The sequence below is a fragment of the Trachinotus anak genome, unplaced genomic scaffold (genome assembly GCF_046630095.1).
Source record: "Trachinotus anak isolate AG129_WGS33_773 ecotype Australia unplaced genomic scaffold, CSIRO_AGI_Tana_v1 ptg000001l, whole genome shotgun sequence".
In the NCBI taxonomy this organism is placed as follows: Eukaryota; Metazoa; Chordata; class Actinopteri; order Carangiformes; family Carangidae; genus Trachinotus; species Trachinotus anak.
The window spans coordinates 8716968-8730367 of NW_027273852.1; the positions used below are offsets into that span (position 1 = coordinate 8716968).

General features: G+C 38.7%; 2 protein-coding genes across 2 annotated transcripts; one reads left to right on the forward strand and one right to left on the reverse strand.

Annotated features, from left to right (window-relative positions):
* The first annotated feature begins 27 nt into the window (after positions 1–27).
* ppig (peptidylprolyl isomerase G (cyclophilin G)) lies at positions 28–6840 on the forward strand. The gene is made up of 13 exons (XM_071474242.1): positions 28–179; positions 721–804; positions 1280–1354; positions 1441–1548; positions 1725–1769; positions 1858–1945; positions 2070–2099; positions 2201–2340; positions 2461–2638; positions 2723–2908; positions 3009–3099; positions 3312–3451; positions 4781–6840. Exons 2-13 carry the CDS (start codon positions 744–746, stop codon positions 5775–5777), a joined length of 2139 nt encoding a protein of 712 aa, XP_071330343.1. The 5' UTR covers positions 28–179; positions 721–743; the 3' UTR covers positions 5778–6840.
* Positions 6841–7219: 379 nt separating this feature from the next.
* cfap210 (cilia and flagella associated protein 210) lies at positions 7220–11560 on the reverse strand. The gene is made up of 9 exons (XM_071474254.1): positions 11375–11560; positions 10350–10549; positions 10068–10241; positions 9728–9933; positions 9312–9468; positions 9087–9226; positions 8797–8989; positions 8452–8616; positions 7220–8347 (listed from the first exon to the last, which is right to left on the reverse strand). The coding sequence occupies exons 1-9, from the start codon at positions 11421–11423 to the stop codon at positions 7997–7999; spliced, it is 1635 nt and encodes a 544-aa protein (XP_071330355.1). The 5' UTR covers positions 11424–11560; the 3' UTR covers positions 7220–7996.
* Between the last annotated feature and the right edge of the window lie 1840 nt (positions 11561–13400).

Sequence of the window (13400 nt, forward strand, 5' to 3'; positions counted from 1 at the left end):
CCCTTTGACCTGCTGCTGCGTCTCCCCGCTGCGTTGACTGGCGCACGAGCCCCGACAGACGTTGACGTCCCCGCCGCGCCATCTTTGGAAACAGTCAGCTCCTCACTGAATGAAACTTAATTTCGTCGCTTGTTAAGAGCTGCTCGGTTTATGGAATAATATCTTTGGCCTTTTTACAGGTAATGGCGTGTCACATTATAGGTGTTTTAGCGACACATGTACGTGGTCAATACACTGAAAGTGGTTCATGTTGTGTAGCGGGGTTTCTCTATTATGTTATGTGGCTGAGGCTAGCTGAGCTTGCTAATGCTAACAGCAGGCCTAACGGTGAGCAGATAGGTACTGCTGTGCGAAACCGCAACGATTTAATCCACATTGTGAGTGTGTAAACGGGGACACTAGACTTTAAACCAGTCGGCAGTTAGAAAACATTATCTTACGAGTAAAAAAACAAATGAACATTAGCTCGCCTAATGGGTTGTATAATCCGGCTGAGTCGGTAACGTTTCTCTTGTTTAGTCGGTAACTTGAACAGAACAGCATTGATTTTCAATCAACACATTCACTATTTTTTTTTTTCACTTCTAATGGTTTTCAGTAGTTTTTAAAGAAATCGTTCAGGTGATCAGACCCCGTAGGTGTGCAAGATTTGCATCTTGTTTCGCCTGTTACATCCTGCTGTCCCTTATCTCTTGTCTGATCTGTGTTTCCTACCTACAGGTGTTGAATCAGTGGAGGTGATCATGGGGATCAAGGTTCAGCGCCCTCGGTGCTTTTTTGACGTTGGAATCAGTAATGTGCTCAGTAAGAAACAAACCTCACTTTTCTACCTGCTTTTGAAATATTTATAATACCAACAGTCCGATGGCGCTGCCTTGCAAATTAACGCTAAATTCATTAGGGTTGTAATGGAAACTGTTGTGGAGAGGTGTGATTCAAAGGTGTGGAGGGTGTATTTGGTGGCGCTGTGTGTTCAAATATTTAGTCTACCCTTTATAGATGTGAATGAGATGAAAAAACTATTTAAGAACAAAGTGTAATACAATAGAGTACAGTACCACAAACTACAGCCTCCAAAGCTGCTGTAAAATTAGATCAGCACCCTTCTAATTTGTTTAAACAAAATCTGAACATTATAAGTCTTGTGAGGGCAGGAATTATTGCAGGGGTATTGTATTAGTTTAGTTTTAGCTGGGTGTACCTAAGCACTATCAACTGAGTGTGGTGTTTCACCATAATTTCAATATAATAAAATTATTCTAAACCTGTCTCCTCGCAGTTGGCAGAATTGTGGTGGAGTTGTTTTCAGATATCTGTCCCAAAACATGTGAAAACTTCAGATGCCTCTGCACAGGTGAATAATGGATTTCCTCCTCAATAATATGGCAGCAGACATTTTTGGCACATTTTAATCATGATGATTACTGTTGTTTCATCCAGGTGAGAAAGGCATTGGTAAAGGAACTCAGAAACCCCTGCACTACAAAGGATGTCTGTTCCATCGAATTGTTAAAGACTTCATGATTCAAGGAGGAGACTTCAGTGAAGGTGGGTTAATAAAGGTTAAAGGTTGTGAATGGTACACTTAGTTTAGAACAAATGTAAATGCAAGGATACACAACCTGTTTGAATAACCAGCAATTAACGTGGGCTTAACAATGCCAAAATCTATTTTCGTGCTGCAATGCTGTTGCTTATGTTTTATTTGTTCTGTGACATCTTAGGTAATGGAAGAGGAGGTGAATCCATCTATGGAGGCTTTTTTGAAGGTAAAGAGGCCACTGTCAGAGCTGTCAGTTGTTATCCAAACCGACGTTGGCTTCAAGATGGCAGTACTATCTTATCCTTTTCCCTCAGATGAAAGCTTTGCTGTTAAACACAACAAGGAGTACCTGCTGTCGATGGCCAATAGGGGCAAAGATACAAATGGATCCCAGTTTTTCATGTAAGCACTATGTTTATGTGTTTATTTTATTGATTTGGTTTATTATTAGTTCTTTGTGTTATCCCCAACCTTTCCAAATAATGATATGCCTTTCTTTCTTGAATGGCCTGCTGTGACACTTCAGAACAACAAAACCCTCACCACATTTGGATGGGTAATTGCTACTTGATTTCATCTAAAAAAAAAATTGATTCCATAGTGCACAATGTACACAATATGTCTCATAGCTAAAGTCCTACACCACTTTTTCCTCAGTGTCCATGTGGTTTTTGGTCATGTGATCTCCGGCCAAGAGGTTGTTCAAACCATGGAGAACCAGAAAACGGATCCTAACAGCAGACCATATGCTGACGTGAAAATTATGAACTGTGGCGAACTGGTTCCTAAATCTAAAGGTTTGTCTGTTTGTGCAAAGCATTATCAGTATTTTCTTCTGCTATTGACTAAGCAGACAATATTTATATTTTATGAAACATTGCTATCAAACATTGCTAACACTCTTTACATATTTGCAGCAAAGAAGGATGGAAAAAAGAGGGAGCGAGCCTCCTCCAGTTCCAGCAGTAGCTCCAGCGACTCTGACAGCTCCTCGGACTCCTCCTCTGATTCTGAAGAATCTGAGAAAGAATCCAAGAAGCGGAAAAAGAAGGCAAAAAAGCTGAAAAAGAAACAGAAGAAGAAGGACAAGAAAAGGTACCTAATTTATTTTGACATTTTCACTTTCTACAGTGTAAACGGTATGTAGTGTCTTTATCATGAGCTGCAATGCTTTGCTAGGTCAGAGGCTGAAAGTGCTGAAGAGAAAGAACAAGAGGAGTTGGTTACATCTACTGTACGTCCTGAAGAAATACCACCCATCCCAGAGAACAGATTCCTCATGAGGAGAAGTCCCCAGGCAATCCAGAAGTCAAATGAGGAGGCTGAAAAGGATCATAGAAATAAAGAAGATAGGCCAAGAGAGAGGTTAGACTCCTTGACAAGCATTCATCACATGATCTGTCGTCTTTGTCATACTTAATTGTCACGTCAGTTAATTTTCATTACTTTTTTTTTCTCCTCCCAGTACTGGCAATACATATAATTCTCAATCAGCATATCATAGAAGACTGGTGATGACACGATCAGGCAGGAAGATAAAAGGCAGAGGTCCAAGGGTAGGTACAATTATTTGTAGCTAAAATTTTGTCACAGCAAATACAATGAGACTGGAATATGTTGGTCTCTCAATAGTTGCTTTCAAATGGCAGTGACATGTAACATTTTACTTCACCATTTACAAACATTTTATTTGCAGTTTTATTTTGACTAATGTTACTTCCAGCTTGTATAGAACAGAAGTGAGTGGTTTGTCATTTCTCTTATACAGAGGTACCGGACTCCGTCACGCTCTCGTTCAAGGTCCAGGGATCGTTTTCGGCGCAGTGAAACTCCTCCACATTGGCGTCAGGAGCTGCAGCGACAGAGGATGAGGGCAGTCACTGGAGAGCGCTGGATTAAGGGTGACAGGTAAGATGCCCTGACATTAACTTCTCAGAGAGTTTGTGAACACTGTTTCTAGTCAGTCTGCCTTGTGGACAGTTTTGAAAAAGGCAGCGCAAGTAGTGATGTTTGTAATAGTGGGTTATGTATCTTTAATCTGAGACTGTAAAAGTGTTTTGATGGATGAGCACAAATGTTTTAGGGAAGTGCAGTATTTAATGTAAAAGTGTTTCAGCTATGGAAAAAGATGTATGCAATTTCTTAAAAGAATGTGTAACAGGGAACATATAACCACGGAAACATCTCACTATCATTTGCAGATATGCTCTTTGGACTGATGAACCTAATAGTCACCTGTCACTCAGTAGTAATTCAATCTGTACAAACAATTTAAAGAGCTTTCATATGTGTTAACTCTTAGTTCTGCCTGCTAAGACTTAGTAAAGTAAAATTAGTAAATAAGTAAAATTCCCTGCTGCACAGCATTGTACATTTACACTTAGTACTTAGAATAAATTCAATAAAACTCTGCTGATTAGGGTTCTATCATAAAGGTCTACTGCTGCCATTGTTGTGCACTCAGATGTGTTTTGACACTAGTGAAGCCCAGTACAGAGTTATGTACTTGCACACATAAGGGGGGGAAAAAAGATATTAAACACAAAAGAAACACAAGTCTGTTTGGACAGCTGTATATTTTTTAAATGTTTTAATTTTCCAATTTAACAAAAATAGACATAAACATAATGATGTATAGCTAGTGAACATAGTGTAACGACATAAGCATCCCAACTAAACCAAACTAAATATGATAAGAAAAAAAAAAAAAACCCTCCCCGGAACAGTATATATAGACCTATTAGATGGACAAGGATGATGGATTGAATGTGGGTCAAGTATGTAGCAGACAAGACGGCTGTTTTATTTAAAATGAGTTGGTTACCTGCTATAGTAGACCGTGTGTGAGGTTCTGTTAAAAAAACTTAAAATGTATGCATCTAAAGGAAGGGTATCCCAACTTACATGTACCAAGACCCAAGCTTGATTTGAATCCAAACAAGTACATACATATTCACTGCACAGCAATGATGAAATGTCCACCATAAGACAAGTAAACCTGATTCTTAGCAAAAGTTGGCTACCCAACAGGTTCTCCGGTATAAAATGTGGATGCAATGCAAAAGCCATCATGACTTTCAAAGCTAATGACTGTCATTAAATTGTGATAATATTGAATGAATATTATCACAATTGTTTGGGGAAGTTAACATTTTTTGCATTATTGAATGCATATGCATTGCCTGATGTCAGTTGTCATGTTTTTTTTGTGTGTTTGTTTGTTTGTTTTTTAAATAGAGGCGACATGAATGATGCCAAGGATGAGGCTGCCAAAGCTCCAAGAAGAGAGAGACGGGCCTCCAGCACAAAGCATGAAAAAACAGCTGAGGGTAAAAAAGACAAGAAAACTCGGTCACATAGATCCAAAAGCAAAGAGGAGGACGCTGTAGAAAAGGATGAGAAGCATAGCAAACACAAGGCAAAGAAACGAGATAAATCTCAAAGTCGCAGTAAAAGCAGAGAAAAGAGTAAAAGGTCAAAAAGCAGAGATAAGGGACATAAGCACAAAAGTGATGAGAGGAGAGGTCGCTCAAGGAGCAAAGACCAAAATGTTAATAAGAAAGAAAAGGAATCAGAATCTGATCACAATAAAGATAGAAATAAGCGCAGTGAGTCTGACAAAAAGCATAAAGAGGACACAAAAGGACGAAATGGTGAGAGAACTAAGACAAAGTCTAAAAGCAAAGAAAGAACAACTACAAAAGATGGGCACAGATCAAGTAGCAGAAACAGGGATAGACGTGGAAATTCGGCATCGAAAGACAAAGAAGAAAAACGAGAAAAAGACAGGGAGAGAGGCAGGGAACGTAGCAGGAGTCAGGAAAGGCGAAGCAACAGTGAAAGGGAGAATAAGAGGCGAGGAACGTCCAGGGATAAGGAACGTCGAACAAGAAGTCCAGACAGAAATAAGACCAGAGACTCACACAGAAGCAGGCGCTCCAGAAGTAAGAGTAACAAGAGAGACCACAGTAAAGATCGATCATCTCATAGAAGAGACAAAGACAGAGAAGCTGGCAACCAAAGGAGAAGACGTAGTAGTAGTTCTGATAGTGACAGAAATGAGAAAAGAAAGAGTCAAAAGAGCCCAGATTCCAAAAGAAGAGCTAATAGTACCTCCAAATCCAAAGAAAGGAGAAGTCCAGCCAGACCAAGACCAGATAGTACAAAAGGCAAAGACAGAAACGATGGCAAGAGGAATAAATCGAGCTCTAGCTCCAGCTCTGACAGTGACTGAGTCTGTGATGTGTCCTAAAGGAATTAATTGGGATTTTTGAAGTTTGTCCATGTTTTATACCCATTACACTCGTAATATGCAGCAACAGCTTTCTATTGAGAGTGAGACATAATCGCATTCCTCATTCAGTGCAGAAAACCCACTTAACAGTTCAGCAAAAGCTCACAAGTCTGTCAAAGTGTGTCAAAGGTCATTTCTAAAACAGTTCACACCTGTGATAACACCAATAAGAAATTACAAAAGATGGAAGCCATGGTTGAAAGGAGAAAAAGCTGTAAAGCAGTAAACAAGAGTGAGAGGAGTAGAGCAGAGCAGTAAACAAAAACAACTAAACATTTAACTGCAGTTACAAACTCTGTAGCATCACATGAGCTTTGGCTGAACTCTGGACTGCATTTGGGCTCTGAATGGGGATTGTGGATTAGCTCCCCATTAGCTGTGCAACACTGATAATGGGTAGCTGAAGCTGCATAGCCAAATTAAAGAAAAGGATATGTGACTAAAAAAGAAATACTGCAGTAGTGGTTAGTATAAAAGTACCAGGTTTTCTTTTAATTATACATGACCAGAGGAAATCAGTTTGAAGGCTGTTTTTTTTTTTTTTTTTTTTTTTTTTTGGATTATTTGGTAAATTATATATTGGCTTAATAGCTCCAATTTCAGACTTTTTGTTTTAAAAAATAAAAAAAGTGAAAAAAACAAATTTAAGATCAACAGATCCTCTCTTTATAAGTCTTTCCCCTGAGGAGGTTTTCTACTGAAATTTGTTTTCATATTATTTAACACTGTTTTTTGGGGGGATATGGACTGCTTCTAACTTTGGCAAAGTCTGATGTTTACTTGTCAAATTATTTTTACAACAACCAATCTGGAAGAGAACACTCATAATTTCTTGCCTGCATGCTTATCCCTGGCATTGTTAGATGAAATATGTGCATTGTGACTTTTTTTGTACGTTGACAACCTTACTGTAATCTTGTTTGTTTTGAGATAACTCTGGATTGTTTTGTTTTTTTGAAAGAAGAAATGTCACTGTCATGCTGTAAGTAAAACATAAAATCAATTTGTATAAATTGTGTTTTGTGGAAGTTGGTTTTAAGATGAAGTCAACTACAATGTAGAATGAATTAAAATGCTCAATTTGGATTTTAATAAATGGTTTTGATATTCTGTAAATGCTGTTACAATTATAACACAAACAAAACAATACAATTTTTTTGCAGGCCCAAACATTATTATACTCCAAACTTATCGTGATAATCAGTGATTACATTATTATAAGAACTTAACACTGTACAGTTAACTGCAGTGGTAATTGGATCAATGTATACTAGAGTCCATATTTTTAGCCTGGAAAAATTTCTTCCCTGGTTCGGGCAGCTGATGTGAAACGTGCACAGAACACTTTGTTGTATGATTACTTTCAAACAACAATTCTCACAAAGTTCTCAAAATGTTTTATCAATGTTGAGCACAAGTGAGGTTTTTCTTTGCTGCAGTGTCAGTAATAAACTGTTGAGCATTGTGACTGCAAACTTCAGAGAGCGAACACATACATTGTGAACCTAATGAACACTTTGAAGAACATCTCTAAAAGTTGTGTCTGAAATCACTCACTGTTTACCACACAGCACAGTTTAGTGTATATAGTGCACTATACGAGTATATATGAGAGACAACATTTAGTTGCTTTACACAAACAGGAAATGATACAAGACATCGTCCATCACTCAATGACTTTGGAATCTCTCTAAATTAACCTTCAGAAACGGAAAGCAAAATGTCTTTCTCTCTAACACCACACACAAAAATCAGCTGTATTTAGTATACATTATGTGAAGACACCGCATATGAAACTTGCTTAGAATTGGCATGTAGTTTAGATTTGGGACATTTGTGGTTTTTATGTATTTGGGCATTTTCATGCCTTGAGTCATGAGATGACAGGAGAGAGAGACGGGAACAATAGCCTGGCTGAACTCGTACCAGGCCACGTTCTGCTCATGGTTGGTGCCGTTAACACCGAGGCCACCAGGTCATGTGAGTTGTGAGACGCCACCTGTAGGTGATGATGCAAAATGATGACAATTCAAGTGTCAAAAATCCCTATGTACTATAGAGGAAACTACTGAGTGTTTGTCAGTAGTAAATAAGAGAGTGATTTCAGACACAGCCTTCATCAAAGTATTTAAGAATGTTATTAAACATTCAGGGAAATATCACCACGTAAACCCAAGTCTCCTCTTTGCTTCTTGAATATCTACAGCTTCATTAAGCTTTTTAATGTTCTGGGTGACACCAGAGACATATTTGGGCATCTGAGCACCACTACGGTCCTGAACAAGGTAACTGGGCCTTACTCCACCAAAAATGGGACCAAGCCCTCCAATCCCTTCCCTTGCCGCTTTGCAAAGTGGAAACACGTTTCGCTGAGCCTCTGCCGCTGCGTTGATGACTTGTTGTGAGTACTGTTGAAACTTGTTTTTCTCCTCAGCAGCAAAATATGTGTTCTTCACCTCAAACTCATGGTCGTCTCTTCTCAGCTGCTGATGTCTGGCTATTTTTTCAGCCTGTGTATGAAAAATCGAAGTTCACTGTCAAAATATGCCTTCAGAGAACCAGGGCCATAACTGCCATGTCTGTAATGATGTGATTGAAACAGCTGTGACATTACCATTTGTGCGGCATTGAAGTCTTGTAATTTTCTTCCACCCTCTCGGATCTTCTGAGCCGTCACTCGTTGTTTGTCAGAAAATATTCTGTCAGCCTCTTTCTTGGCCTGAAGCATTTCTTGGGTGGCTTGTTTCGCTACTTTGTCCCTCTGCTCCTTTTCTTTTCTCTGATGAAACAGAGTTTGTGTTACAGGTGGGATAACAGTTTGTTAGCCGCAGCTAGATGAAGATCTCACTGTAGCCATAAAAAAAGAAACTGAAACATTTTCTGAACCCACTAGATTTCATGCTATACTAACGTGACTTGTTTTAAGTGCCATTGGTTGCAGGATCTGAACTTGTGTTACCATGGATTCTCTGTGTGCAGTGATCGACCTCAACATCGCAGTCCTCTTCTCCTCCTCCTCCCTGTGCTGTCGTGCCTGCTTTGCATCCTGCTCAGCGACAGCCTTAGCAATCCTCTGCTCCTCGCTGACAGTTTGCACCTGCTTTGCGACTGTCAGTTTGTTCATGATCCTCTCTCTCTGCATCTGGGCCTCTCTGAAGAATAAAAGAAGTTTAATCATTGTTACGCTTGAGGTGTCGAGGCAGATGACTGGGTCTACAGAAAGCTGGATGATGATGTGCTGGGTCTTACCTAAACAGCTCAGTTTCTTTGTCTCTCCTCAACTTCATCATTTTTTGTTTGGCAGAGAGGAAAAGTTTCCTTTGCTCCTCTTCAGCCTCCTGTTTTTGTGCATCCGCTGCTCTTAAGAGGTCTCTATTGGTGAGATGTTCCTGTAAATACAGTATACAACAGTAAACCTATATGCTAGAAAATAAGGATACAAATATGACATATGACATGTTGTTACGACCCCACCATGTTCGCTTGCATAAGGCTTCTCTTCTCCTCTGCTTGTCTGTCTTCCTCCATTCTTTGCTCCCAATGATAGAGTTCTTGAAGGCGTTGGATTTCTTCTCCGTCCTTCTTGTTCTCTGCCTTTTGTCTCTCTCTCACCAGCTCATTTTCCTTGATCCTAAAGAAAAGGGATCATATTCTCACGTGAAACAAAATATTTTTACTCGAGTCAAGTCTTCTCTGGTTCTCAGTATTCATCACAACCAGAAACAGTAGGGGCTGCACTATCATACTCTACTGTAGCACCATCTCTCAACTCTAAAACCAGGATGTTAAATGCACATTTTCATGCAGTTTTTACCATACAGTAAACAAACAACAATACTGAAAACAAAGCGACTGCAGCCTGCTCAAAGCTGGTCTGATGTGAAACTTACTGGTTTTTCAGGTCCTCTGCAACAACCTGTCTCTCCAGCTTCTTCTGAAGTGCTTTCTCCTGCTCCTGTCTCAGAGCTTCATTCTCCCTGCTCTGTACCATAGCCATGAAATCTTTGTCCACGTCTTTGGAGGCACTCTTTATTCTTTGCTTCAGTTCAATCTGGGCTTCCCTCTCCTTTAACACTTCTGTCAGCAAGAGTGCACGCTGTGGAAGTAGTAAAGATCATTCATTATCCCAAAACATCCACATATAAATAGCCTAACGACAGTAATTCTGAATTTCCCCAAGGGGTTAATAAAGTGTTTTATCTATCTATCTAATGCTCAAGCTACACTAACATGTAATCCTTTGACTCGGTCGGTTTGATAATACAGCTGAGTCTTGGCTTTTTCAATGGCTTCTTTACGCGTCTGTTCCCGGTATTTGGCTTCTTCTATATCAGTCAGTTTCCTTTTCTCCTCCTCAATCTGCTCCCGAATCTTCTTGGCCTCCAGCTTCTTTTGCCTTTGACCCTTTGAAAAATATGAAAACATGAAGTGAGTTAAGCTTTTGTTTTACTGCAGGATACTGGGCTTTTTGTAACCTGGAAACAATACAAAGGCCCTGTACAGGAAACATACATCGATGGTATTGGACCAGAGTTTCACTGCCTCTTTTGATTGCAGGTGCAGGGCTTCCCTCCGGTTCGCTGCCTCTTTCCTTCTCTCCTTCTCTTTATTAACCTGGTTCAGTTCATCTTGAATCCTCAGCCATTCAGCCTTGGTTAAGACTGTGACTTGTCGGAGATCAGGTGGCTGGATCATCCTGCTGGCTTCCCCCGCTGAAGACAATATTGAAAAGGAAGGAAATTACCCCAGGATGACCTCCTGTATATTGACCATTACATCCAGCGCACAGTATAGTATAGGAACTGAATCAATCCAGTTAGTTGAGGCGCTTCTAAAATATTATATAATGTATATTTATTTCCCCCCATGTCAAAAGGTGTAACAGTTGCTGTGTGCCCAACACGGGCTGGTTTGTGTTTATATGAGCAGAGCCATAGTTACCACTGAGCACACTGAGGTCATGTCCTCTGTATTGTTCATATGAATTTGGGGATTTTAATGACTGGAGCAGTTTATGTTCTGTAATTAGCAGTAGATTTGAATTGAGTCATTCATTATGGTGCTGGAATGATATGGGATATAATGAAATATATGCTGGTTCCCCACTAGAAAACTTAACAAACATTTTTGGGTGGCTAGTCAAAAAATAAAAATAAAAAAAAAATATCATGAGATGGGATTGCACTAAGGACTTGGACTCAGTATTTCAAAATACTAGCTATGGCCTTGCCTTGCATATGAGAAATATATCTAAATGCAAACCAATACTGGACAATACAAACAAGAAACAGTAATGTCCCGATGACACGATGGTGCAGGAAGGTTGTTTTCTTTTAAAAACTCAGTACGTGTTTGCTTGTAGACATGAAATTAAATGTTTTTTTCCCGAGCTACTCTGACATAGTTTTGCATTTTAATAGTGAGTCTCTTACAATCCTTGGTTAATATTACAAAACCTCCAGCCTGCAGTCATGTAATCATGTAAACCGTCAGCTAAAACAAACAGTCATCTAACTTCAATGACCCAAAGCTCTCACCACTTTTACTGGACCCTCTCCGTCGGCCGTGCTGCACCACCGATGTCATTTGTGTTTGATACGATTAATGATAATAAAAGAAAAATACTACAATGAAACAGAGCAGCCGATAAAGACACTTTTACTGTAGCTAATGCTAAGCTACATACACAGCTCTGCGTTTGTTAAGCTGTATCCAGGCAACGGCTGAACCAATCATCTGAAGCCTCGCTACGTAACGACAGGTGGCGCTGTGTGTTAATATATATATAATATATATATTGTTGCAATGCCTATATATATATATATATATATATATATATATATATATATATATATATATATATATATATATATGACCCTATATATAACCCTAACACTTCCTACAGAAAATATAAATGTTTTAAGAGATAATTGGATTTCAGGCAGTTCATTCTACTTTAATTTGAAACTTATTATAAATATTGTATTATAAATACAATCTAGCTGCTTTTAAAATCCCGTGAAAATGTGTTTTAAGGCATGTAAAAATATTCTGCTTTGATTAATCATTTGTGTCCAATATGTTTTTTCCAATGAATAAATGCATGTTTTTAATGATCTCCTTCTCCGTCATTGAAAAATCTATGAGTTTGGCAGTGTTTTTCATTTAAGAATATATTTGCTGGACACAATGAATTTTCCTACTCCACAGGAGAATTTAAGTTTCCAAATCACATTTCTATACATGTCTTACAGGACTACAATTAGTTTCCAACCTAATAGTGACAAAGTTACAAAATCATATTCATGTCTTAAATTCAGATTTGAGGTGAGCGCAGAGAAATTCCCCACAGTCAGCAAATACATGTGAAAACAGTTTTCTAGTTCATACTATGCCAATACAGCATTCTGCCTGAAGGTCAAATATAAAGTGAAACACATTTGAGTGGAGGGGAAAGAGGAGTTCCCATCCTGTTTCGTATCAATGTGTCTACCGTGTAGAAAACTCAGATAAAAAAGAAAAGTGGGTAATTGTCAAAGGACAAGACACAATGTTGAATGTTGTAGAAAACAATGGACAATCATAAGGTGGCAAGTCCTTTTTCACAGACTTGTTCCTGTGTCCATGGTACACAGGCCTTTTGCACAGCAGACATCATGACACGTCACTGCAGGAAAACCACAGGTATAAATAATAAATTGAATGATGGCTGATTTCAGTTTAGCTGCGTCGGTTTCAGAGACTTGCTGTTTCACTTTCAGAATTGCTTCGAGCCAAAAAGTATCAGAGAAAGATGAACAAATGAATTCTCCTATATAATTCTCCTTTTTTTTTGTGGTCTGAGCCGATATGATAAAGTTCTTAAAGTGGTCCTGCATTATTATCATTGTTTTGAGACCATATCTTTGTTGTCAAACGCCCCTGATATAAGGGTTTGACTGTGATAGACACTGAAATGTTGAAATGTTGAGCCAACCCTGAAATAAGAGGATGTCATGTGCAGCCTATTCAGTCAGGCGATGAACAGTGTCTCTTGAATTAAGACTGAAAAAAAAAAAAACGAACTCGCCTGACCTGACAACTGTTAAATGGACGAAGCAAGGTTGTGGTTCCTTGAAGGGATTAAAATGATTTCTGCTGTATTTGAACAAAAAGACCTGTGTTATATTTCATTTCAGTAACTTCCTATGAATTTATAGTGTGTGAGTTTATGGTGATCACATCTGTCCTATGGTATGACTATATTACTTTTGTCTAGTACCCTCATAACTATCCTAAAATTAATTACAGAGTATGCTTCTTTATCTAATCCTGACTTTACTAAAGTACTGTACGTCATTATGAATTTGAGTTGTATTCATTTTATGAGTCTTGGTACTTCTAGTCTACTACATTTCAGTGGGAATTATTGCACTTTTTACTCCACTACATTAGTTTGACAGCTGGAGGTGCATGTTACTTTAAGATTATACATTAAATGTTTGGCAATCTGCAAATTCCATATTTTGTTATTTTGTTGATTTTTGAAGCAAAAAGAAGTAAATACACCCCCTTCAGCCAAAA